The sequence below is a fragment of the Hylobates moloch genome, unplaced genomic scaffold (genome assembly GCF_009828535.3).
Source record: "Hylobates moloch isolate HMO894 unplaced genomic scaffold, HMol_V3 SCAFFOLD_3, whole genome shotgun sequence".
NCBI classification, from domain to species: domain Eukaryota; kingdom Metazoa; phylum Chordata; class Mammalia; order Primates; family Hylobatidae; genus Hylobates; species Hylobates moloch.
In genome coordinates this window covers 35,290,647-35,317,291 of record NW_026652278.1, presented here as the reverse complement: position 1 = coordinate 35,317,291, position 26,645 = coordinate 35,290,647, and the positions used below count along the sequence as shown (strand labels likewise).

The following is a 26,645-nucleotide window of genomic DNA, read 5'->3' as shown; positions in this document are numbered from 1 at the left end:
AATGTTTTCAAAGAATTTTTATGGCACTGAAAACTGCTTATGACATGAAGTGAAATGAAGGAAAGATGTAAAGCCCACATACAGAACACGGAATATCAATGAGCTGAAAGACTATCTGGAAATATTGTAAAATGGGAACTGCAATTATCTCTGCAGGAAAAATTATGTGTGCATTTTATGTTTCTCTCTTATTATAGTTTAAAAATTTCCTACATTAGGCATTTGTAACTTTTGTTTACCAAAATAAATAAATAAATAAATAAAGTTTTTTGGTTTGTTTTTTGTTTTTTTGAGACAGAGTCTCTTTTTGTTGCCCAGGCTGGAGTGCAGTGGTGCAATCTCGGCTTACAGCAACCTCTGCCTCCCGGGTTCAAGCAATTCTCCTGCCTCAGCCTCCAGAGCAGCTGAGATTACAGACGTGTGCCACCATACCTGGCTAATTTTTTTTTTTTTTTTTTTTGCATTTTTAGTAGAGACAGCGTTTCACCGTGTGAGCCAGGATGGTCTTGATCCCCTGACCTCGTGATCCGCCCACCTCAGCCTCCCAAAGTGCTGGGATTACAGACGTGAACCACTGCGCCCGGCCAAAAATCGTTATTATTTTTAAAGACCAAGTCTGATGTGAGCTGCCCCAGGCCTTTGAAGATTTTCTATGTTAATTTCTCCCTCCTTCCCTCCCTCCCTCCCTTCCTTTCTCCTTCCTTCCCTCACTTTCTTTGTTCCTTCTTCTCTTTTTCCTCTCTTTCTCCCTCCCTCCCTCCCTTTTTTTTCTCTCATTCTTCCTCCCTCTCTCCCTGCCTTCCTTCTTTCCTTCCAGAAAACCAGCAATATTGACCAAAAACAAATTTTCAGCAAGCTCAAGAAGTTGATGGTCCTGATGCTGAATGAGGGAGGGAGCTTGGCTACTTTGGAAAAAGCCTGGGGACCCAGATATTGTTCTGTACTGTCCTGATCACAACGCTTTTAGAGGGCTAGTTTCAATTCTGGGTGCCAGGTTGAAAAGTATATAGAAAAGATCACCTTCTGCAGAATACAAAAATGACAAAAACATCTTCATCAATAAAAGCCACAGCAGCAGCTCCACCATGTACTGAATGCTTATCATGTGCCAGATACTGGATGGAAACATGATCTATTGTTTGATGTGAGCTTTAAAACAACTCTTTTACAGCTGAGAAATCTGAGTTTACCAACATTAAGTAATGAGGTGGATCTATTTGAACCTGTATAAATTTGCCCAGGAAATGGAGGAAGGGAAGCTTTCCCAGGGAAGATCCTGCCTCATCTGCAGATGGGACGGCTTGGACTGTGGCCTTGGCTGCCGGAACTGGAGAAGCTGGCTGGGAGGGCTGCATTACCACGGGAACTCTGGATGGATTTTCCTGGACAAGAGTGACAATTCAACTCTCTTTAGAATTATAGAGGTTTATATTGAAAGGTGTTGGTGATGCAACAGACTTAGCTCATGGGCGGCAGAAGGCTGAATGCTCTGGAATCAGGAAGACCGGGCTCCCAGACGGCCTCAGTGGAATCCACTTTGCAGCCACCCTTGGCTGCTTTTTGCCTGACTGGAGGATTCTGTGGCTTGAGATGCCCAGCATTGTTCAGGACCATAGCCCCTGAGGGTGACTCTGTGGATCATGGGGAAATTGGGTCCATTCTTATAGCTTGCTAGGAACGTGACAGCGGTTGACTGGGCCCCACCTGGGCAGTCCTCCAATTGTTGGTAGTGGGGGTCCCAGGCAAGGACAGGGGGATGCTTGGATCAGACTCTTCCACTGGTTAGATGGACTGTTTTTTGTTTTGTTTTGTTTTGAGATGGAGTCTCTGTCGCCCAGGCTGGAATGCAATGGCGCAATCTCGGCTCACTGCAACCTCTACCTCCTGGGTTCAAGTGATTCTCTTGCCTCAGCCTCCTAAGTAGCTGGGATTACAGGCGTCCGCCACCATGCCTGTCTAATTTTTGTATTTTTAGTAGAGATGAGGTTTCACCATGTTGGCCAGGCTGGTCTTGAATTCCTGACCTCAAAGTGATTTGCCTGCCTCAACTTCCCGAAGTGCTGGGATTACAGGCATGAGTCACCATGCCTGGCCTTTAAATGGACTGCTTCTTAGCTGATATAAGAATTATGAGTACCCCAGAGGAGTCTATCCCACCAACTAACACAGAGAAAAAATACAAGCAAAATTCTCTATATGAAATACTAGTTTTAATAAAACAGAACCAGTCCCTGTATGGAGGCATGGGCATAAGGTTAACTTGCACTAAATGTAACTTGTACATTTTTTCTAAAATAATTTCTTGAGCATTGTGGTGGCCTTACGTACTAACCCGAAGCTGAACTTCCCGGGAAGCTGATCCAATGGAGCACTTGGAATTCAGGGGTGGAGTCTTCTTCCTGGGTCAGAGCTGGTTCAGGGTCACATGCTCTTGAGGTCCCTGAAGGCCACATGCGCTGCATTTCGCCCAGCAGCTCCCATCACGCCTCCTCCTGGAAGGGAATGTCCTATGAATCAAAGCTCCCGTCAAAAACCCGCCAGGGTGGGGGTGGGGATAGGGCTTACAGAGATCCAGCAACAAAGCAGAGTGGGGCTGGTTAGAGGGGTGGAATCACCTAAGACAGCCATTCAATAGATTCTGAATCCCTCCAGGCTTCCTGCACCAAAGGTCTGGGGAGGGGCCAGGTCCACAGCCCAGTCTCAACGGCTGAGGGTGGACGTGCTGGATGGGCAGACACTTAGTTAGCGAAGTTAAAATTTCAGAATAAGGGGCTGGGGGGAGGGAGAAGATGTGTAAGCCTGGACTCTTTCCAGGGGACCAAGTCCACACAGCTGAGAGAAAGTGTGCATAGCAAATGACAGCCTCAGCCAGCTCCGTTAGGCTTGGAATGCGCACAAGAAAGAATTGTAAAGTTGAAGAAGTTAACTTTATCCATCCTTCCTGGTCTAAAATATGGATGGAGGCCTCTAATCCCAGCAGTTTGGGAAGCTAAGTGGGGAGGATCACTTCAGCTCGGGAGTTCGAGACCAGCCGGGGCAACCTAACAAAACCCATCTGTACAAAAGAATAAAAAATTAGCCAGGCATGGTGGCACACACCTGTAGTCCCAGCTACTCCAGAGGCTGAGGCAGGAGGATCACTTGAGCCCAGGAGGTTGAAGCTGTAGTGAGCTGTGATCATACCACTGCACCTCCAGCCTAGGCTATAGCGTGAAGCCCTGTCTAAATATATATATGGATGGGGAATTTAGGGACATGGGTCTCTCACAACCCCACGTTGGAATGTCGTGAGATGCCTCCACCAGGATGCATCCCCAGGCCTCCTGAAGTGTGAGCTCAACTGTGGGCTGTGGTCAGCCTGGTGGAGGCAGCGGCTGGGTGCTCACCTGTGCATGGAGAATTCTGAACACAGGGCAGCTTCTTATGTTGGGAGTTCCCTGCTCCCCTCCCTCTCTGCCACCTTCATTGCTTAACTTCCTCCTTCTCCAAGTCTCTGGCCTCCAGTGAGCCCTCCCAGTCCCCACAGGGTAGTGGGACTCCAGGTCACTCACCAGGATGAGCCCCACTTCCACAGAGATACAGGCCCTGGAGAGGGCAGCGGTAGCCAGAATGCAGGGGCACGGGGCGGGCGAAGTAGAGCTGGTCCAGGGACATGGCACAGTGGAATATGTTCTGCGGAGGCAAGGCCACAGTCATTAGCACAGGAGCGTTACAGCCTTTCCTGCCCTGGCGGGGTTTCTTCCCCTCCCCTGTTCTCCAGCAAACGTTCTTCTCCTTCCGGGATATTTTCTTGGGTTTTAAAATGCAGAAAGGGAAGGAGATGAGACGGAATGGGCACATGCTCTGGGGCTGGGAGTGAAGTTTTCCAGAGGCTTTTTGAGGAAGAAAGCAGGGTGGGGAACACGAACTGAATGGGAAAGAAAAGAGGGTTTTGTTGTCTACTCTGCATCCCTCTCACTCTGTTGGAAAAACAGAATTGTCTGACTTATTGTGGCTGCTGGCATGCGTCTCTGCGAGAACTCCCTTCTCTGGCCAAGGCATCCACCTGAGCCCGGACCCTGGCGTTCAAGCTCCAGCAGGATCACTGTGAATGGCAGACAAGGGGCACCGGAGCCCGAGCACGGTTCTGCCCCTCTGGCTTGGGTGAGACCAGCCCCAGGCTGAGAAGGGAGGCAGCATGGGACAAGTGAAGGTCAGACTCAGGGGGCAGGTCTGGACAAGAAGCCTGACGTCTGTTGGGCGTCACCACAGGAGTGTCCCCCCACTGCCCTCCTCACCTTGCCCCAAACTGAGGCCATCCTCTTCCCTCGAGTCTGCTCCTCCCCATCCTCCTGCATAAGTGAATGACACCACCTTCCTCCCCCTGGCCTCTGTGCCTACCCTTCACATCACCTCCACCCTGACCCCCATGTGCACACTGTCACCAAGGCTTCTCAAGTCTGCCCGCCCCATGCCTGCTGTACCCAGCCATTCCCTTTCTTCCTGCTGCCTGGCCTTCTTTCCTTTATACCTGGACCAGTGCTGTTCAGTGAACATGTAATGGGAGCTACATATGTAGTTTTTGATTTATTAGTAGCTACATTTAAAAAGTAGAAGCAGAGCCGGTTGTGGTGGCCCATGCCTGCAATCCCAGCACTTTGGGAGGCCAAGGTGGGAGGATCACTTGAGCCCCAGAGTTTGAGACCAGCCTAGACAACACAGCGAGACTCATCTCTACAAAAAAAAAAAAAAAAAAAAATTTGCCAGGTGTGGCGGTGCATGCCTGTGGGCCCAGCTACTCAGGAGGCTGAGGTGGGAGGATGGATGGCTTCAGCCCCAGAGGTTGAGGCTACAGTGAGCCGTGATTGCACTACTGCACTCCAGCCTGGGTGATAGAACAAGACCTTATCTCTAGAAGGAAGAGAGGGAGGGAGGGAGGGAGGGAGGAAACAAGGAAGGGAGGAAGGAAGGAAGGAAGGAAGGAAGGGCAAGCTGATGAAACTAATGTCAATAATACATTTTATGTAGCTCAATATATCCAAAATATTATAATTTCAACATGTAATCAATATGTAACTTATTGATGAGATATTTTACATTTTTTTCTATACTGTGTGCATTCTACACTTCCAGCACATCTCACTTTGGCCTCAGATCTTTCTGTTGCTTTCTTTTTTTAATTTTCTTTTTAGAGATAGGGTCTCATTCTGTTTTCCAGGCTGAAGTGTAATGATGCATCACAGCTCACTGCAGTCTCGAACTCCTGGGCTCAAGTGATCATCCTGTTTCAGCTTCCTGGGTAGCTGGGACCACAGGTATGCACCACCACACCTGGCGATTTTTTGGGTTTTTTGTTTTTGTAGAGATGGGGTCTCACTACATTGCCTAGGCTGGTCTCTGATCTTTCAAGTGCTCAGTAGCTGCAATGAGGCGATTGAGCCTGGCCTCCTATCTGGTCTCCCTGTCTCCAATCTCTAGTTTTTGATAAATTGACAAGTCTGAGGATGTGCTGCTGCCTTGAGAAGGGGGTGCTCTCTCTGAAGAAAGTCAGATGGCAGAGCCAGCATGGTTGTCAAGGCAGAGGGCCACAATCCTGGTGACCTTCTCAGTGGGGGCTGTCCTGCCTGTGTTTCTGAGCCCCGACTAGGGATTCCCCATTCCCTCGATTTGACCGCTTCTCTGCCCTCTCTCAGCCAGGGTCCCTGCCACTGTCCTCCTTTCCTGATGAAAGCTGAGTATGGAGGGACAAGATAAAGCAGAGAGGTCACAGCCAGGAAGTGAGGGTGCAGAGGGAAGGCTATGGTGAGAGACCCCCTAGGCTTATACGCACCCCTCCAGGAAGCCCGAAGATTCTCTCCAAATCTGGTGGTGTGAGGATGTCTCTGCCAACCACAGAGTCCTTGAAGCCAGGGGCATAGGCCTCGATGCAATCGAACACTGGGGTGCCAAAAACAGAGAAATGAGATGGTGTTAGGAAGAAGAGGAGGCACTATGGGTGTACAACTTGGGAAATTTACTAACAGTCATTAAATTACACACAGAAATGGGTTTATTTTATCGTATGCAAATTATACCTCAATAGGTGAAAAGCAAAAATCAGTCCACAAGCAAATGATTAATTCATCCCAAAGATGCATGGGTAGGCCAGTCCAGTCCCCAATTTCCCCCACTTCCCTAACCCAACCTTAAACACAAAGCTGCTCATCTCCTTTTGCATATGCAGCTTTTTTCACCTCTTTTCTCAAGCTGGTTTTTTTTTTTTTTTTTTGAGATGGAGTCTCGCTCTGTCACCCAGGCTAGAGTGCAGTGGCGCAATCTCAGCTCACTGCAACCTCCGCCTCCGGGTTCAAATGATTCTCCTGCCTCAGCCTCCTGAGCAGTTAAGATTACAGGCATGTGCCACCACACCCTGCTAATTTTTTTATGTTTTTAGTAGCGACGGGGTTTCACCATGTTGGTCAGGCTGGTCTTGAACTCCTGACCTCAGGTGATCCACCTGCCTCGGCCTCCCGAAGTGCTGGAATTACAGGCATGAGCCCCCATGCCCGGCCTGCTGAAGCTGTTTCTCTTGCTTGGAATGCCCTTTGCTGCCTGGCCAGCTCCTAGTCATCCTTGGAAACCCAGCTTGACCGTCCCTTCCTTTGAAAGCCTTCCTTGTCTCTCTGGCTCATGCTTCTCCTTTGGTTCATGCAGTCAGCTGTGCTGTAATGACAGGTTTCTTAATTAGTCTCCTCCATCCCTCACTAGACTGTGAGCAACTGGAGGGCAGGAACTCTGTCTTCTTGGCTTTCTTAGCCCAGTTCCTGAACCCAGCAGTCAACTATGTTGACTTGAGATTCCCTCGACTATTTCCTCCCTTTGGGACGGCACCTGCAGTTGTCAATCCCGAATGGGGCAGTGAGGAGGAGCAGGCCCAGTCGGGTCGCATGCCCGGCTGTGGCTCTGGAGGCAGAACGTGCAGCTTTCTTTACCTCTGTCTGCATAAGCGTCTCTCTCCTGCTCGTCCCAGGCCTTGCCTCCAGCCAGCGTGTAGGGCGTGTACTGAGTGAAGAGGGAGACTACGTGGCAGCCGGGGGGAGCCAGCGTGGGGTCCAGCGAGGAAGGGATGCAGAGCTCAATCATAGGCCTGTGAGGGCAGGGAGTAGAGACGGCAGGTCTAAAGAGCAGGAGTGTGGAGGGTAGCGCATCTGAGATGACTTGGGACACAGTGGAGGCCCTGAGATGACACCAATCCTGGGCGATTGTCGCTGTACAGCCACAGTGGTTGTCCACCTGCACGGGCTTAGCGACTGCTAGCGTGGTCCAGAGCACCTGTGAAGAGCTCGCCTGGCCGCAGACCCCCGAATGCATGGCCTGTCCTCGTCTGCCTTCATCACACGCTGTGCTCTTTAACGACAGCTCCCAAACGCAAATGTCTCCAAGGTCCACACAGTCAGTGGGAGTACGGAAAGGGGCCAGGCCTAAGACAGCAGGTGCCCAAGCAGCCAGATTTCAGCCAGGCTTAGTGGCCTGATTGCCTTTTCCAGAGCAGAACAATGGAAGACAGAGCTGCTAGGGCTGCCCCGAGCCCCAGCAGAGCTGTGACCTGCTTCCCACCCCATCACCTTTGCCTGCCACACCTCTTCTACCTGGAGCATGTTCTCCCTCTGATCTCCAAATATGAGTCTCCTTCAAGGCCACGGGAAATGCTCCTTCTCCCTGTGTCCCTCAGCTGCAATGTTCTCGCTGAACTCGGATGTCCACCAGGGATCTCAAACGTCCCCTGTTCAAACCCCAATGCCTGATTAGCCTCTAAAATCTGCTCCACCCCCACCGCCTCTTCCTCTTTTCAGTAAATGGAGGCATCATTTCACAGTCGCTCCTTTTTTTGACCCACGTCCTACTCCCTGTCCAACAGCAAGTCCTGTTGGCTTCACCTTCAAAATATACTCAGTCTTCCATCACTTCTCATCACTTCCCCTGCCCCCACCCTTGTCCAAGCCACTGTCCTCTCTCCCTTGGATTCTGCAACAGTAACCCATTGCAACAGATGCCTTAACTTTTTCTGCAAACAGTGTCCAGGTTGGTCTTTTTAAAGTATAAGGCAGGCTCTGCACAAACTTTCCTGGAGTAAGAGCCAGGGCAGTTGACAAGACCCAGCACCATCTGAGACCCTTCATTCCCAGGTGCTCTCTCTCCAGCCACTCTGGCCTCGTCCCTGTGCCTCCTACACAGCAGCACACTCCTGCCCCAGGGCCTTTGCACCTGACCTTCCCTCTGTCTGGACTTTTTTTCCCCAGATACCCATAAGATCTGTATTCTCACTTCCTTCTGGTCTCTGCTCAACTGCCACGTTATTAGAGAAGCCTTTCCTCCCCTTCCCTGCCTATTTTTCTCTGCAGTGCTCGTCATCAGTGCTTACTTGTTGATTGTCTTCCTCTCATGGATAGAGAGTCAACGACCTGAGACTTTCTTGGCTTTGCTTGCTGATATGTGCCCAGTCACTGAACCAAGCCTGGCATAGAATAGAGACCCCAGAATATTTATAAATGGATGAACTTTGCCCTATACCCTTCTCTCCAGGTGCACATCTTCTTTACCACATGCTATAAATATTTAGGTACCTGTCGTATCATAAGCTTTGTGTCAGTTTCATGCCCCTGCCCCACTAATTCTCCCAGCCCGTACCTAGTACAGAGCCCAGCACTGGGTAGGTTTTCAACAGTGTGTGCTGGACAGTGGACAGGATGGAAAGGCGCTTGCTCCTATAGCGCCCCTGCCTGTTCTGGAAGAATGGAAATACAGCTGCAGTGGGAGGTGGGAAATGCTTTTAGAAGTTTTGCAAGAAGGCAGATTATCAGAAAAAGAAAGGCTACGGAACAGGGGACTGGGTGAGTGCATGCCCTCTGACGGGCTCTGAATGAGAGAACCTCCTTTGCTCTCCCAGAACACATTTTCTCCTCTTCTTCCCCAGCCCCAGCACCTTCCCGGGCAGCGCTCTGCCCCTCTACCGCTTCTGCTAACCTTAGCTGCTCTTCACCCCTTACTGCCCTCGTTCTCGGATTTTTCACCTGGGATGCACTTCCTGTCCTTAGAAGTATGGATTTTGGCAGATCCTAAGTCACTGTGAAGGTTGAACGCCAGGCCTGATCCCTGCTGTGCGTGGCATGGACAGCCCCGCCTCCCAGGCCCATGTGGAAGAACATCAGGGGACACAAAGTCCAGGGCCCCTACCTGTGGGAAGGCAGGCCGTCCACAGCATCTTCAAAGGCCTGATGAAGGAGGAGGGTGTCTTCACAGTTCAGGTGGATGGAGCACTGGTGATGGGGCAGCGGCTGGCCCCTGGGAGCATTGGGGGCTGCCAGGAAGCTGGGCAGCCTGTCTACGGCCACTGAGGGACCAAAGAGGAGGGTCAGGTCTTAGCCCCCCAAGGTCCTCCCTCTACAGCCAGCACCCTGCTACCCTCACTGGTGGATGGGAGTAGGAAAGTATGAGCAAGTGTTTCACCTTCTGACCAGGCTGCAGGGGAACACGGGCTGGAGGTCAGGGAATGGAGATGATGACAGAGTTCAGCTGCCCCCAGCCCTGGAGGTTTCTCACTCAGATGGGTCAAAGGAGACAGTGCTGCGATGTGGGGTGCCTCTTACCATTGATCTTGGTGACAGGCGACCGGGTGTCCAGCTGAGAGATTCTCTCCAGGAACTCCTCAGGAAGCCACTCCTGGAAGGAGAAGGCTCCATGAAAGGCCTCAGATGTCCAAGGCCCCAAGGAAGCTGCCTTCTTTCTTTGCTCAGGAAGATCCCTCAGTCGCTCCCTCCGGAAATCCTCTTCATCCTTCAAAGCTCAGCCAAAACCACCTCCCCTGTGAAGCCTTCCTAGATCCCCTCCCACTCAGCTCTAACCACTTCCTCCTCCGCACTTGGCCAGCAGTTCTGACTGTGAAATAGTCCACACCTTTCCCTGCTTGCAAAGGTGTCAGTGGTTTGCAGGCCTCTTTTCACTACTGGTCTGTAAGCTCTTGGAAGCCTCGATGATCTCAGAATTGCCTTAACAAGTTTCTTTTTACTGATGTTTGTTGAATTTTAGTAATGGAATCACTCAGCAAAGGTAGTGCTTTGCCTCTAGGAATTGCCCCCAAGAATAGCTGGGAGCTTCATGCGCATATACGTGTTATCATATATTTTGGGCACACGGTAAGTCAATTGCAAAAACTGCCCCCAAAGCTCACCCCTCCCTGTTTGCACACCCACTTCTGTGTAACCTTGCAGTGCCCTCACACTCTGACTCTAGGCTTGGCCATGAGACTTGGTCTGGCCAATGCTAGAAAACAGGATGCAAAGAGATCAAACCATGTGATGCTTGCATGCATGCTTGAGCTTGCCTGCTTTTGCCCTTTGCCAGACCCTGAGAACATGCCTGGACTACTGTGCTGGAGGAGCACAGACACATGGAGCATAGCCGAGTCCCCCACCCGGTCATCCCAGAAGAAACGGTCCTGGACCAGCCACCACCAGCCAGTTCCCAGGCATATGAAGGAGTCCCACCAAGATCAGCAGAGCCAGCAAGCTGACCCACAGCTGACTGCAGATGCATGAACAAGCCTTGAGCAGCTGAAATCCACCAAGATCAACTGAAGTCTCCAGTTCTTGGTGCCAGTATTTCTTATTGTATGCCCAGAAGTTCTGTGGCTCTTTGTTAATTGATTAATTAATAATCATGGATAATACAACAAATGATTGACACAGAGAATGGAATTACAGCTGGTGAAAGGGGAGAAATCAGGAAAGTAGGAAAGTTGTGGAAATAACTCTAGATTGAAAGTCAGACCTGGGTTCTAGCTCTGGCTCTGCCAATGGCCAGAATCTTGGTCACTTCACCTCTCTGGCCCCTTCTCCTCACCTATGAGGCTTCTTCCCCGTTTACTACCTGCCCTTACCCGCCTGTTTCCCAAATGCAGAGACTTGGCTTTTGCATCTCACACCCTGATGCAATCCTGGCTCCCTCAATCCCCACGGTTTCTAACCCGTTTTGGCAGACATCTAAGCTCCACCCTCCTGCCCACAGCCTCACCTGTGGCGTCAGCTTCAGGAAGGTGATCTGCGGTGATGTGTTGGACAGCACCATTTTGCTTCTCACCTCTGTGCCATCTTCCAGCACAACTCCTTGAACACAGCCTTCACTGTTCACCTGCACCTTTGCCACTGTCTACAGCCCACCAGAACAAGGCCCCGGAAACCCCAGGAAAGGAAATCCAGGTTAGATCTTCCGGGATTTCCATGGTCTGTGCTGCTCCTAGGCATTCACAGCTTCTTCATCCCAAACCCATCCCACCAAGTTCTGCAGCTTCTCCATGAAACATTCAGCCTCAGTTCAGTGACCAGGGAATTTCAAGGGGGTGGTTAGCCACTAACAGACTGCATGACCTTGATTCTGCAACCCACCTCCCCACTGCCCCTCTGTTCATCGGTAAAACAAGCGATCTTCCAAATCTGAGACTTTGTTCTGTCCTGGGATCCTTGCCAATAACTGGGGTGGGGTAGAGGGGCCGTTCACCTTTTCAGTGAAGATGCTTGCTCCATGTGTGGTGGCTGAGCTTGCGATGGCATCAGAGAGGGCACCCATGCCCCCCTGGACGTAGGCCCAGGCCCCCTGCATCCCCTCCAGGCTCCCCATCACATGGTGCAGCAGCACATACCTGTTGACAGACCATCTGACTCAGATCCTGGAGGTGGGGTCTCATCTCCCCAGAGTTCTAGGTGCAACTATTCCTTTCCATCTTGATCTTCAGCCCCGCCCTGCCACCATCCAGCCCTTTCCCAGTAGGCTTTAATGAGCTCAAGTTCTTGTAAGAGCCCTTTGCCTTCTCTACACCCTCTCCCCAGCAAGTGTGTCTATGTGCATAGCTTTATTACCGAAAAGAAGGCAACGATGCCCAAACCTGCAGCTCCAGCACTCTCCTGAGCTCCAGCTCCTGTGTCCAGCTACCCACAGATATCTCCATTTGGACCCTTCCTTGGCAGCATCTTAAATCCACCACATTTTCCCCATTCTCCAGCTGCTTCTCCTTCAATCTTTCCCATCCCAGTGAATGGCACCTTTCAACGGAAGGATCTGTTTCCAACAGAAACCCAGGTGTCAGCCTTGACCTCTACCATCCTTCCCCATCTACGTCCACAAAGCAACACCAACTCAGCCTCCAAAGGGCTTTCAAGGGTCACCCCACCTCTCAGCCTCTCTTCTCTTCCTTATGCTGCTGCAGTAGTGCCCCTCATTGGACCCCCTCTCCCACTCTTTCCCTCCTGCAGGTCTTGTCCACATATATCCTGGAGCCCTATCTTAAAGCCCAGCTCTGCTCCTGCCACTCACTTATCACCAATTCCAAGCCTCCCCGGCTTGGCGCTACTCTTAGGGTAATGGCCAGTCTCCTAGCAGGTGCTCCAGCCTCATCCCTCATCCTGTTCCCCTCTCCATACCCCATCCTCCTAACAGACCCTCTTGATTCCCTGGGTGGATCACACGTTCTCTCAACCCCAGCATTTCCCCTGCTGTTCTGTCGGCCTGAAGCCCCTACCTCCCTCATCTTATGTTTCATTAACTCCTCTTTGTCCTTTGGGTCTCAGATCAAACATCTCTTCCACGTGGAGGCTTCTCTGACCCTGAACAGGCTGTGTCCTTGCTGCTCCTCCTAGCATCACACTCACGCCACTTCATCATCATCACTCGCTCTGTGTCTCTCGCCCATCAGGACGTCTGCTCCACTCACTACCGTATCCCCAGCACCTAGCACAGGCAAGCGCTCATCCATATTTGTTGGAAGAATTAACGAAGGAACAGATTACTTAAAGGCACATTTCACAAACGGAGCACTGGTTAAGCCTCCCAGAGATCCGAAGAGAAAAGGGCAGGAGGCCCCAGCTGGAAGATCCAGATTGGCTGGTAGATCACAGCTTGGCCAATGTGTGGCAACCGCTGCCAAGCTCCTGTCTCCATGGCCCTGGGGGAATTTGGGGCCGGCTTAATATGTGTTGAAAAACCACTTCCGAGGGTGTGCTCATCCCTTGAGAGAAAAGCCACGTCGACAGCTTCTAGCTTCTAGCTGTATCTTCTGGTGCACTGGAAACGGCCCAACCCTTGGCGGCATTCTCCATCCCAACACACACACACACACACACACACACACACACACCCCTCCATTCCTGCTCCTGCGGGGGCTCATTAAGTCAGACCACACTGCAGGCTTTGCTGTGTCTGACTGCCACCTCTCGGATTGGGCTGTCAGCACGAACCCTCACTCACAAAGAAAAAGGCAGCTTCCTGTCCATCCTGAGGTGTCTGTGTGAGTGTGTACCGGAGCCCAGGGGAAGGAACGGTAGGAGAGAAGGGAGAATGGGTGTTTGCGGGAGTGGAGAAGTGGAAGAGGGAAGGGAAGAGGAGAGAAAAGAAGATATAAATGTTGAGCTATCAAGCGGGAGGTGGGAGAGAGGCTTTTCTTAGTGAAGCAGTAGGGCACAGTCACTAAGAAGGAAGATTTTGGGGAGTCAGACACCTTGAGCTGGAAATCAGCCTTGCCACTTACCAGTTGAATGGCTTTGGGCAAGACACTCCCTTCTCTGAACCGCAGTTCTCAGATGTTGCTCTGAGGGTTAAGTGGATCGTGTGTGATGTGCCTGGCTCGGTTTCTGGCTCACTGGGTGAGTTCTGCTAAGTGGCAGCTGTTGTTGCTGCCACTGCCACTATAGTCCTCACTCCTGTTGGGGAACATGCCCCACTCCTGTGTCCCGCCTCACCCCCCTCACTCACCCACTCCCCGGAGTGTGGGGACTTGTCATGGCTCCAATCACAGCATCTGTGGCTAGAGTGGCTTTTAGAGGCTCAGACTCGAACCACTGATCCAGCACCTGGACAGCACAACAGCAGAGAGAAGGGCTTAGGGGCCTGGGTGGGAGGAGGGCCCCCTCACTGCCTGGTCGGGCCTGAGGCTGGGGAACCACTCACCTTGGTAATGGGAGCTGTGAGGACCTCGTAGTATCGGGGAAGCTGGGTTCCCAGGATGCGGCCTACAAGAGAAGATCCACAAAACAGAAGTTGAAACAGGTGACAGGGAAACCCTCCGACCTGACCTGGGGGATAAAAGAATGGAGGAGGCCGAGACTTCCTGCCGGGAGGTGGTATAGCACAGCCAATGCAGGGACAGATTCAGCTTGAGTCCTGGCCACACCTCTCAGTAGCTGCAGCACCTGGGACACATTTTTAACATCTCTGAACCTGCTTCTTTACCTGCTTCTTTACCTGTAAAATGGGAATCCTATTTTACACCCCAAGGGCTACGGTGAGGATTAAATGAGCTAGGTAAAGCATTTGCAAGTTCATAGGTACTTAATACATTTAAGCAGTTAGCATTATTTTTGGAAAATTTTAAACTTGTACCTTATTCCCTTATTTTGAACTCTGGAAGGCCCACATCCTGGGAGGTGGCTGGCATGGCTGATCCATTCCTATGACCCTGATTCAGACCATTTCAGAAAGAAACTAGGCTTTAAGGCCTTCAGGGTAGAAATCATGGTCTCTAGCCTTACAGCCCCTGGGCCTAGCTTAGTGTCTGGCACATAGCAGTTGCTCAATAAATGTTTTTTGCCTGTTTTTCACACAGAGCTCCTTGGACTGGTTATCTGAGAGGCAGTGTCTACTTTTTGCATTTGTAATAGATTCCACTGGCTCCATACTCTTTGCAATGTATAAGTTTGCAGTGCCTCCCAACCCACCACAGCTTGGTTAACCTGCCCAGCTCCTTGGCTCTGGGCTCATCCATGTGATTTGGCCAGCCAGTGGAATGTTTGCAGATGTGACACAAACCCAGATCTGAAACAGGCCTGTACGTTGGGTCACGCCCTCTGTGCTTGTGCCACTGATGTGAAAAGTCCACACCCAGATCAGCATGTGCTTCTACAAGGAGGACGAGAGGTACCTGGAGCAGAGCTGCCTCCACTGAGCTGCTGCAGACACAAACACGTGCCTGAGACCAGACCAGATCAGCTGAGCCAGCTGGGATCAGCTGAACCACGAAGACATGTGGGAAACCAATGGTTTTTTTTCTAGGATATAGAGGCTAAACTGGTCTGTATACCCCCAAGGAGGGTAGAAAATAATAGCACACTTGATGAGCCTTCCATTCTCATACTCATGGCAGACATTACTAATTGATCACAGAACTTCTCCTTGCTAAGCCCATATCTAGCATTCTTCCTGTATGGGGGCAGCTCTTCAAATCTCTTGGCCCCTATATCTTATTCATAGCCTCGGCCATGATGCTGAGCTCCATGCAGGCTTTGATCAGCTTCACACAGGCAACTCCACAGCATCTCACTTCAGTCCTGAAAAGTGAGCCTCTCTACTTCTTCCCTAGGGCTTCTCTGGCACCAGAGCAGGGCACTCATGGGAACCTACTTGGCACCCACAGATGCATAGCCCAGAAGTGTGGGGGTCAATGCCCTGTGAGGCAACCCTTGACCAATGGGAGATAGAACCCAATGGAGAAATATTTCCCTTTCCATCTCCTGGGAAGGTTTCTCAAATGCATTTCATAAGGCTTCCCAGAGGGCCCACATAGGTCCAGCATCTTGTCACCCACAGTGCTGGCTAGTGCAATCACACACTCTGGTATTGACTCTTTCTCTGTCCACTTTCACCCCAACTTTCTCCTATTTTTGTGCCTTGGGGTCACCCTTCCAAATGAACTACCCACGCATAAGCCTTGGTCTCAGGCTCTATTTTAAAGGCACATCAGCCTAAGATGCTCTCAACAAAGTGCTCCAGGCTGCCCCTAACTGATCGCAGCATGTTAACTGATCCCAGCTGGCAGGCTGCCATGGAGGTTCAGGCTTGTGTCTAGGCATCGAGACAACGGGCTTATCTCCTTGAAGGTCACTCATCATGCCCCGGTGCCTGCACTTGGACTTACCTGCCTTCAGCAGGGGCTTCAGGGTGGAGAGCGACCTCATCCTTTGCAGCAGGGAGCCACGCTGGAAGGCTGCCATGTCCACAGGGGCCGCATCCAGCAAAGGGTAAATGGCTAATGCCAAGCGATGCATGAACTCCTCATATTTGGGAAAGACCTGGAACAGAGCTGTGCATAAGGCCCCACCGTCCACATCCCTGCCCTCCATGCTGTCCCCATATGGCCTGTCACCCCTCACGGTTCCTCAGGCCTCATTCCCTGCTGTGGCCCGGCTTGGCTCTGTTGAGCTCCCCCAGTTCCAGGTCTCTGGGTTAACATCAATACCAGGAAGAGTGCATGGGGTGGGGTGGTGGTGGTCAGGAGACCCTGGGCAATAGAGAGTCACTGGGAGTGGTGACAGGGACAAGGAGCTAATGCTGGCTAACACGAAGTGTCATCCACAGAAAACTGGCAAGAATCCTAGGGTGTGGTCTGTGCAATAGACTATGAAACCACTTAGAAGTTTCTTCCTTCTGTCCTTTTCTTCTTCTTTTTTTTTTTTTTTTCAAGATGGCGTCTTGCTCTGTGACCCAGGCTGGAGTGCAGTGGCGCGATCTCGGCTCACTGCAAGCTCTGCCTCCCAGGTTCAAGTGATTCTCCTGCCTCAGCCTCCTGAGTAGCTGGGATTATAGGCACCTGCCACCACACCTGGCTAATTTTTGTATTTTTAGTAGAGACAGAGTTTCACCATGTTGGCCAGGCTGGTCACGAACTTCTGACCTCAAGTGATCTGCCTGCCTCAGCCTCTCAAAGTGCTGGGATTATAGGCGTGAGCAGCCGCACCGGCCTGTCCTTCCGTCCTTTCCTATGTTACTGGTAGAAGTTAGACCTCTTTGCTTGTATTATTTTCCAGTTTGTAGGTCGTCTCCCATGCCATCTCATCACCTGCAGTCACAGAAGCCTGCCTCCTCTCACCCCACAAGCTCCCACGTCAGAATCCACTTTCGAAAGCCTGGTTTCTGACACCCACCCTCCCTTCCCTGGTGGGCACAGGAGCAGTGATAGAAGCCTGTGCTACTGGAAGCCCTACCTGACTCTTCTTAGCCCTGCACTTTGAATTTTGGTCCATCTCTACCAATGGATATACCCATGGCATTTTAACGAGCGTTATGTAAAGTTCCATATTAAAATACATTTGAGAAGTCTTAGTAAAAATGAAGTTAAACAGCTTTCTCTAAGCAGGCCTTTAATATGACAGCATGGAAAGACAAAACCAGAAATCAAGCTCCTTAATTTCCACAATGGGAAATGGGCACTTGCCTCCAGCGTGTGTGGCCACTAGCGTGTAGGGCCACAGCTAGTGTCCTGCAGGCCCGGGGACCTGGCCTTGTGCCAAGTCCCCTCAAGTGCATCTGAGATGGGCAGGATTTGGACGAGAGGATGCAGGTGGTGGTCTCCAATCTGCTGCACAAAAGAACCACCAAAAAAGCACTTTTAAAAAAGCTAAGCTCCTCAGGCCAGGTGTGGTGGTTCATGCCTGTAATCCTAGCACTTTGGGAGGCGGAGGTGGGAGGATTGCTTGAGCTCAAGAGTTCCAGACCAGCCTGGGCAACGTAGTGAGACTTTTGTCTCTACGAAAAAATTAAAAATAACTTAGCCAGGCATGGTGGTGAATGCCTGTAATCCCAGCTACTCAGCTGGCTGAGGCAGGAGGATTGCTTGAACCCAGGAGGTAGAGGTTACAGTGAGCCAAGATTGCACCGCTGCACTCCAGCCTGGGTAACAGAGTGAGACCCTGTCTCAAAAACAAATAAAATAAAACAACAAAATAAAAGGCTAAGCTCCTCAGGTGATTCTGATCATCAGCCAGGTTTGAAAACTGCTGGTGGAAGAGACATGTAGGCTGTGTGTCTGTGGTTCTCTAAGTTTTACCCAGCAATAGATTAACACAACAAAAGCAATGTACGAGGGTTCTATTAACCTAGGTTCTTCTTATAAAAATGTCTCCACTGAGATGTGATTTAATGCTACACCTCAGCTTGTATCCAGGCTTGGTACAAAATGGCCATTCAAATAATCTTTCTATATCCACAGAACCAACTGTGGCAGGGCCCTTACGGAACTCAGTGGCTCATCTAGACAAGGCCACCCAGCAAGTTCCTAGAATGTAGTTCCAAGGGAAAAAAAGTGCATTCTCCATCTGACATGTGTTCATCCTGTCACCAGACCTGCACACCATCATGGACACTTTGTTGCCTTGGGCGGCCAGGAGGGAGCCTTGAGATGCCACATTGAATGAATATTTAGAACTCTCTTGTCCTAAGTTCCTGATTCAGTTTATTTTATCCTTTTCTCTGATCTTCCCTCATCCTCCTTTTTGGCTTTCATGTGCTTTGATGTGGACAAACACTTGAAACTCTGTCTGGAGGGGCATGAAGCACATGCCGGTGTAAGAACACGCCAGTGCATTTGTTCTTGAACTCAGCATGCACAGCCCCTCTGACAGTGGCCCCATACTGAACACACGCAGGTGAGCAGACCTCCCAGTCCACCGGTCTTAATCAGCATCCTCCATCCGCTTCTCTTCGCAGTGCCTGAGATCAAGAGCTGCCACCAACTGGAGCCCTCCTAAGAACGTGGGGTGGCCTGGCCCAGTGCCCCTGGCCTTTGGACAATTGTTCTAGGACAATCCAACCAGGCCCATCTCCAGGCTGCTGAGGAAGCAGGAGCTCAGTCACTGGTCGCCTTCCCTACCTGGGCATCCTTCCGGGAGAACTGGGCGATCTGCTTCTGGTTTTCTGCCATGTCTGTGCCCAGCAGAAGGGACCTGGGCACCTTGCTGCCTACACCCTCTTCCAGCATGGGGGTGAAGGAGTGGGGGTTTCGAAGATGAAGCCTCAGCCCATGTTTCTGCAAAACACAAACAGCACGGGCCACATATTAATGGCTCTGTGGTCTCTGCCCATCATCTTTGTCCGATTGTGTTTGTGTGACCATTTAGGTACCTGTGTGTAGATTCCCAAGTGTATGGTCCTGGTATCTTTTTTAAATATAAGTTCATAAAAAGCGCTCTTGCCCAAGTACCCTATGGTAGACAATACTGTATCACATCACGGTACACTATACCATTCTATACCATACCATACATACCACACATACCATGCCATACACGCCATGCCATGCCACATCATACCATACCACACTATATCACATCACACCTCACACACCATGCCATACCACACCCTACCACACCATACGATACTATACCATGCCATATCACACCACACTACGCCACGCCATGTCATGCCACATCACACCATGGCACACTCATTCCATGCCAGGGACTGTACTAGGGTTTACAATGGTTACCTCACAACAACTTTGTAAGTACAGTCTTGCATCACTTAACGATGGGGATATGTTCTGAGAAATGCATTGTTAGACAATTTCATCATAGTTTGAGCATCACAGAGTGTACCTACACAAACCTAGATCTGATAGCCTACCACACATAGGCTGTGTGGTGTAGCCTATTGCTGCAAACCTGCACAGAATGTTACTGCACTGAATACTGGAGGCAACTGTAATACAATGGTATTTGGGTATCTAAACATATCTAGGCTGGGCACAGTGGCTCATGCCTGTAATCCCAGCACTTTGGGAGTCCAAGGCGGGCAGATCAGCTGAGGACAGGAGTTCGAGACCAGCCTGGCCAATATGGTGAAACCCCATCTCTACTAAGAATACAAAAATTAGCCGGGTGTGGTGGCACGCACCTGTAGTCCTAACTACTCGGAAGGCTGAGGCAGAAGAATCGCTCGAACCTGGAAGGCGGAGGTTGCAGTGTGGCGAGATTGCACCACTGCACTCCAGCCTGGGTGACAAAGTGAGACTCTGTCTCAAAAAAAAAAAAAAAAAAACCCCAAACATAGATAAGGTACATTACGAATATGGCCTAAAAGGTAAGAAAAATGATACTGTATAGAGCCCTCACGATGAATGGAGCCTGCAGGACCGGAAGTTGCTCTGGCTAGTGAGTGGTGAGCACATTGCTGTACACTACTGCACACTTTATAAATACAGTACAAGTAGGCTACACTACATTTATTTAAAAATTTCTTCAGTAAGTTAGCTTACTGTAAACTTTTAAACTTTATAAACATTTTAATTTTTAAAACCTTTTTGATTCTTTTAAAAAGACACTTGGCTTAAAACACAAACATTGTACAGCTATATAAAATATTTTCTTTATATCCTCATTCCATAAGCTTTTTTCTGTTTTTAAAATTTTTATTTTTATTTTTTTACTTTTTAAATTTTTTTGCTAAAAAGTAAAACGCAAACACACACATCAGCCTAGGCCTACACAGGGTCAGGATCATCAATGTCACTGCCTTCTACCTCCACATCCTGCCCCACTGCAGAGTCTTCAGGGACAGTAACACGTGGCACTGTCATCTCCTAGAGAGCAATGCCTTCTGCTGGATACCTCCTGACAGACCTGCCTGAGGCTGTTTGACCGTGAATTTTTTAAATAAGGAAAAGGAATACACTCCAAAATAATAATAATAGTATAATAAACACATTAGCCAGTGACAAAGTCATTTACTATCAAGTATTATCTACTGTATATAATTATATGTACTAGACTTTTTGACAACTGGCCACACAGTAGGCTTTATCGCCACAAACACATGAATAATATGTTGCACTGCAACTATGACATCACTAGGGGACGGGAATTTTTTCAGCTCCATTGTAAGCTTATGGGACCACCATTGTATATAGTCTACCGTTGACCAACATGGTGGCACGTGGCTGTCTTATTATCCTCATTGTACAAAAGCAACATGAGAGGCTCAAAGCAGTTAAATAATTTGTTCTAGGTCACTTTAGGAGGTAGGTCTGGGTTTCAAAACCACAGCTCTGTAACTGCAAAGCCCCAGCTCTCAGCACCGGTCTGTAACTGCCCCACTTCAGAAATAAATAATTAAATTTAGAAAGACACAATCAAGCAATGTTTATGTGAAAATCTATACTTACAAGGTAGATAAATTATTCACATCAGAACATTTTATTTACTTTGCAGACTCATTTACTCCAGGGTCACTTTAAATGGAAGTTCCTTTGATGCATTTAAAATATGATTTGATTTACAAATATTTGATTAGCACACAGAACTTTCCAACAGCACATCTACTTCTTCAAAGCAGGCACAGATAAAACAGAAGGGGCCTGTGCTGCCTCCAGTTTCTGCTGTCGAGAGGCTTCCTTCTCCAGATCCGCGGCCTGCAACCTCACGACTCGAGGTCTTAGCTGGAATACCACCTTATCAGCCAGGCCTCCCCTGCATTCCCTGCTCCCTCACCCTGCAATATTTTTCTCCAAAGCACTTGTCACCACATGGCTAATCACATATTTAGTGTTTTCATTGTCTCCCCAAGTAGAATGTGAGCCCTGTGAAGTCAGGGGCATTGTCTGTTTTGTTCACCGCTGTACCCCCCGCATGCAGACACAGTGTAGTTAATAAGCATTCCGTCGACTCTGAATAAATGAATGCTACGTTGCAGACAAGGTATGGCCCCAGAGGAGAGAAATGAGATCTGACAGTAGACGTTTTAGAAAAGCACGAGGAAACCAAAAACAGGCTTTTACAACAATTACCGCTGGAGTTGCTCCACACTGGAGATGCTCCAGGCGGGCAGGCTCGCCGCAGCTCCGGACACTCTGTGGAGGAGATTTCCGACGCTGGCGGGGGCCAGGGCCAGGAGACGGATGGGGCCCCTCCTGTCCCTAAGATGGAGACGTTCTTTATTCTAAGCTAGAGAAACTTCCAGCTTCGTTCTTCTTAATGTAGTGAACTCACTCATACCCGGGAGGCATCCTTAGTTTCTCTCCTTGTCATCCTTGACATCCCATCCGCTGCCTCCATATTCCGTGCGCTTCTCTCCAAGCCGCCATTTTGGGAACCGCAGCAGCGGCGGCCTCGTGGTCCACATGCGACCCCTCCTGTTTTCGCCGAGTCCTCACCAGCCAGCAGGTGGGCTGACCTTTGTAAAGTCACAAATCCTAGCAGTGAACTTCCTGATCACACACCTCACTGGCTTCTCGCTGCACTTGGATAAAATGCAGTCCTGCCCCTCCCGCCCCAATCTGCTGCTCTCTGCCTGTCTGCTCTGTCCACACTGACCTGCCCTCTGCTCACGCCTGCCTGGGTGGGTCCTTCTCTTGCCTCTGACTGGAGACTGCTCAGATGTCTACATGGCTGCTGCTGGTGACCTCTTGGTATTTGAATAACTGCTCAAATGTCACCTCCTTGAGGAAGATGTCCTTCCTGGTCACCATCTAGGCTGGAATCTCCACTCTCTTTCTCTAACGCTGCCTTCTTTTCTTTTCTTCTTGGCACTCTGCCTGAAGTTCTCTGCCTAAGAGCAGGGTCCTTGCCTTCCTAGTTCACTGCTGTACACCCAAGGGCTTCTCTCGGTGCCTGGCACACAGCAGGTGCTCAGAAACATGGACTGAATGAACGAATAAACCCTCCAAATCAGGGACCCCAGAGGAATCCTAAAGTTATTTCAAGTATAACTAATTGACTATGAATCACTTTTCATTTGATTCCAGGACTTTCTCTTCTAAATGGAGGCTCCGTCATTCTTAATGGTGTTAAATCAAATTTAGCTTAAAGCTGCCTCCTTAAATACTTTAAGCTCAACCTAAAGGTTTCTCTGTTCATAGTGAACTATAACCTAGAAGGAGGCGTGAACAGACTGTAACCTACTCCTGTGTCAATCGCCGAGTTTTGGCCAATCAAAGGTGATCAACTGCTTAAAACGTGTTCAAATAAGGCAAACACTAAACTGTAACCAATCCAGCTGTTTCTGTACCTCAGTTCCATATTCTGTACATCACTTTTCACTTTCTGTCTATAAGTCTTCTTCCACCATGGAGCTGTGCTGGAGACTGTGAGCATACTCCAGCTCGGGAGCCTGATCCATTTATGAATCATTCTTTGCTCAATTAAACTCTGTTAAATTTAATTTAGTGAAGGTTTTTCTTTTAACAATGGTTTTAATTATGTGGAGTCTGAACGAGAAGGGGAATGTTAAATAACCATCAGATTATATCCACAAGATATATGTGTTCGGATTATGAAGCTTTTTTCTTAAAAAACAAACAAACAAAAAAAAATGAAAGCAAACCCTTCTTTTATTTACCCCATGAGAGTTCTCAGCATGCACAGTCATCCTGGGTGGAAATTGTTGGAAAGGGTGTCTATGTGTGAAGGGTGTATGTGTGTGAAGGGTGTGTGTCTAAAGGACCAGAGATACAAGAGATTTAAAGGGTGTGCTTCTCGAAGTTATGTTCTGGGGGCCTCCTCTTTCAGAATGACCTGAGAATGCCATAAAAACGACCGTTTCTTGGCCCCACCACTGCCACAGAATCAGACTTGTGAGCAAGAACCGCTGGGTTCTTCCTTAGGGGTTTCCCCATCAGTTTCCCAGGTCATACTTTGTGGCCCTGAAAATTAGAGCCCTACCTTAGAGAGATTTCCAGGAGAAAAGCAAGAGCAAAATGAATAAGGGTGAGTGAGACCCAGAAGGTCAGTGAGGGAGGGGAAGGGCAATGGGATTGCCTCTGGCAATGAGGTCAAGGCTGGCCCAGGGGGAGGTGGGGAAGGTGGCTTATGGCTGAAGGGGATGAAAAGCCCCCCTCCACACCCCCTTCTCCGCTAGTGCAAAGGCTCTGCTCTTCCAGCCTGGATTCCATCATCCAGCATGGGGCCGCTGCAAAAGCAAACTCATTTACTAGGTGGATGGAACCGGGAGGTGATCCAAGTCAGTGCTCGCATTGACAGCTGTGGAAACTAACACCCAGGAAGGGGAGGCAGGCCCTGGTGGGGACCACAGCGGGTCAGTGGAAGGTGCTTTGGTTCAAGGAGGGGAGGAGGGGCAGTGGTGCCAAAGCCAAGCCTCTCACTTCAGTTGAGGACTCAGTCTAATTGGATACAGCCTTATAAGTGGCAGGGTGGGTGAGTAGTCTCCGGCCATGGGTCTTTCTGGAGCCTGTTTTCTCAAGTGCCAAATGGGGGTACTAATAATAGTGACAAGTACTGAGCCCTCTGTGCACCAGGCACTGTGCTGATGTGGCCTTAGAAGGCAGGTGCTGTTACTATTCCCATCTTACAGATGAGGAAGAGAAGGCACCACGTGGTGAAATCACACAGCTGGTGAGCTGTGGAGCAGGGAGGCAGATGCAGTCGGCCAGTTTCCAGCAGCTCCAGTCTCAGCCTCTGTGCACACCCCGCTGGAGCTGCCAGGGGCACTCTATCACCATGTTCACCGCAAACTACAAAGAGCTAGAGACGTGTGAGTCTGGGTGGTATCGGTACCAAGAGGCCTGAGCGCATCATAGCTCAAGAACAATGAGTAGGAGACAGTCAGGCCTTGGCTCGAATTCTCCATCACTTTCTAGCTGTGCGAATTTAACCCCTGAACTTTAGGTCCCTGATTGTAACATGGCTCTTGACTTACAGGTGAGGATCAGTTGAGATAGAACATTAAAGGTCATAGCCCAAGATGTGATGCTGGTAAAATAAATGCTCTCCATTATAGTTTTGGAAAGACAACATTCCTGGAAGGAGTTTAGTTGCCCTCCTGTCAATGCCCTCCAGGCTGTCAATGTCCTGTTAAAACAAGGTGCTCCAGATGAGGTGAGTCCTGCGCATCACACAGCAGGACTGCTTTCTCCCTGCTCTGAGCTCCGTACTCCTAGTAATGCAGCCCAAGGCAGAGGTTAAAGCATCTACTCAATTCACTTGGGAGCTTCTAGTTCAAGGAACACTACGACAAATACCATTTCAAATGAGTAACATTTTTTAAATAAAGAGAATAATCAAGTGAAGATGTCCATTCTGTGATTCTTAGTCTCTTAAATCAGGTTTGCCAAAAGGAGGGTCCTTGCTCCCCAACATCTGCCACTATGAATAAGTGGTGCATTTATAAACTGCCTGCTGCTATGGTCTGCTCTGGACTGGAGACCAGCGACCCACCCCCAGGCCTGGCTAGATTTCATCCAGTCCTGGTACCAGGATGCACATACTCTGTTTCAGTGGCTTGAAGAACTCTCTACATGAACCAGTTAGAGCAGCCAAAGAGCTGTGAACAACAGCCGGACATCTTACTAGCTTAAAATTTTGAATTTAGAGCAAAGATGGCACCAATGTGGCCGGGCGCGGTGGCTCACGCCTGTTAATCCCAGCACTTTGGGAGGCTGAGGCAGGTGGATCACGAGATCAGGAGATCAAGACCATCCTGGCTAACACAGTGAAACCCCGTCTCTACTAAAAATACAAAAAATTTGCCTGGCGTGGAGGCGGCGCCTATAGTCCCAGCTACTCGGGAGGCTGAGGCAGGAGAATGGCGTGAACCCGGGAGGAGGAGCTTGCAGTGAGCCGAGATCGCGCCACTGTACTCCAGCCTTGGCGACAGAGAGAGACTCTGTCTCAAAAAAAAAAAAAAAAAAAAAGATGGCACCAATGTGAGTGGCAGCTGCAGATGGCACCAAGAACCCTTTTCTCTGAGTGGTGAGTGACAGTGGCACTAAGCAGGTAGAAGCCAATCAGCCTCAGGAACGTGGTGACACGGTTTATAAGACAGTGGGGGTGAAGGAAGGTGAAAGGGTGGGGGGCAGGGTTGGGCCAGGTTGTGGACAAAGGTCAGCAGACTAAGAGAGGCAAACAGTGCCAGATGAGACTCCCAGGAACCTTCCAAACAGCCCGGGAGCCAGAAAAGTCCCCAGGTCCCACTTCCTGCTCCAGCTGCCAAGAGAGGTAAGCAGCTCTCAAGTTCAATGAGGGCAGAAATCGGGCTCATGTCCCAAGGCAGCTGTAAGCTCAGGCGCCCAAGGCTTCAGATAGGTGTCCCACGTGGGCCTGAGGGTGACAAAGCTCATTCTTCAAGAGAAGTCTGATTTTTGGATGAAATTTCCCACTTTTCAAGACACTACATGGACGAGACAAAACCCATCTGTGGGAACGCAGCAGGGAGACCACGTGGGATACACAAGACTTGAGTGGAAGAGGGAGCCCTCAGGGGCGGGCCTCACCTCAGGCACAGAACAGGGAGCCTCCACCCAGGTTGGGAAGATGGAACTGCCTCCTCCCTCCCTGTAATCGGACCGGGGGGGGCCCTACCTTCAGCTCCAGATCAGTGTAAATCTGCGGCCTCAGCAGGCTGAGCAGGTAGGACGCACGGGAGAACTTAAATCCTGAAACCGAATCCGATGAAGACTGTCACCAGGGGTCACCAGGGATGAGGACCGTCACCAGGGGTCAGCAGGGATGAAGATTGTCATCAGGGTCACCAGGGATGGAGACCGTCACCCGGGGTCACCAGGGATGAAATCTGTCACCCGGAGTCACTGCCCTCCACTCCTCCATGCCACATCAGAGCTCACCTGGGATGATCTCCTCAGTGACAGCTGCACCTCCGATCACATGGCGCCTCTCGAAGACGGCAGTGTTCACCCCCAGTCTCTGTAGGTACGCTGCCTGGGAAGTGGGGCAGCACACAGGGCCCTCCCTTTATCCCTCTGAAATGTCAGGGCTCCCTCGGGCTGACCCGCAGACTAAGGTCCTCACTACAGGCCAGTATGGCCCACACCCCACGGCCTCCCCGCCCCACTCATGCTGTTCCCGCCTCTGGGAATGCCCTTCCCTGTGCTTCCCTTTCCATTCTCGCCTTTTCTAGATGTC

General features: G+C 50.0%; 1 protein-coding gene across 4 annotated transcripts in view; it reads right to left on the bottom strand.

Annotated features, from left to right (window-relative positions):
- Positions 1-2,191: 2,191 nt before the first annotated feature.
- The window catches only part of PYROXD2 (pyridine nucleotide-disulphide oxidoreductase domain 2), a 31,343-nt gene continuing 6,889 nt past the window's right edge, over positions 2,192-26,645 (bottom strand). The window contains exons 3-16 of one of the 4 annotated variants that reach the window (XM_032134846.2): positions 26,348-26,441; positions 26,085-26,158; positions 18,647-18,802; positions 15,917-16,070; positions 13,954-14,015; positions 13,759-13,856; positions 11,512-11,653; positions 11,029-11,163; positions 9,606-9,678; positions 9,193-9,349; positions 6,951-7,105; positions 5,810-5,916; positions 3,552-3,672; positions 2,192-2,492 (exon numbers count right to left, since the gene is read on the bottom strand). In XM_032134846.2, coding sequence (XP_031990737.1) covers positions 2,422-2,492; positions 3,552-3,672; positions 5,810-5,916; positions 6,951-7,105; positions 9,193-9,349; positions 9,606-9,678; positions 11,029-11,163; positions 11,512-11,653; positions 13,759-13,856; positions 13,954-14,015; positions 15,917-16,070; positions 18,647-18,802; positions 26,085-26,158; positions 26,348-26,441 — 1,599 coding nt within the window. In that variant the 3' untranslated portion in view covers positions 2,192-2,421. Of the gene's footprint in view, positions 2,493-3,551; positions 3,673-5,809; positions 5,917-6,333; positions 6,682-6,950; positions 7,106-9,192; positions 9,350-9,605; positions 9,679-11,028; positions 11,164-11,511; positions 11,654-13,758; positions 13,857-13,953; positions 14,016-15,916; positions 16,071-18,646; positions 18,803-21,556; positions 21,686-21,764; positions 22,034-26,084; positions 26,159-26,347; positions 26,442-26,645 lie in introns of those variants that run through there. The other 3 variants (XM_058436117.1, XM_032134853.2, XM_058436118.1) reach the window with 3 other exon arrangements.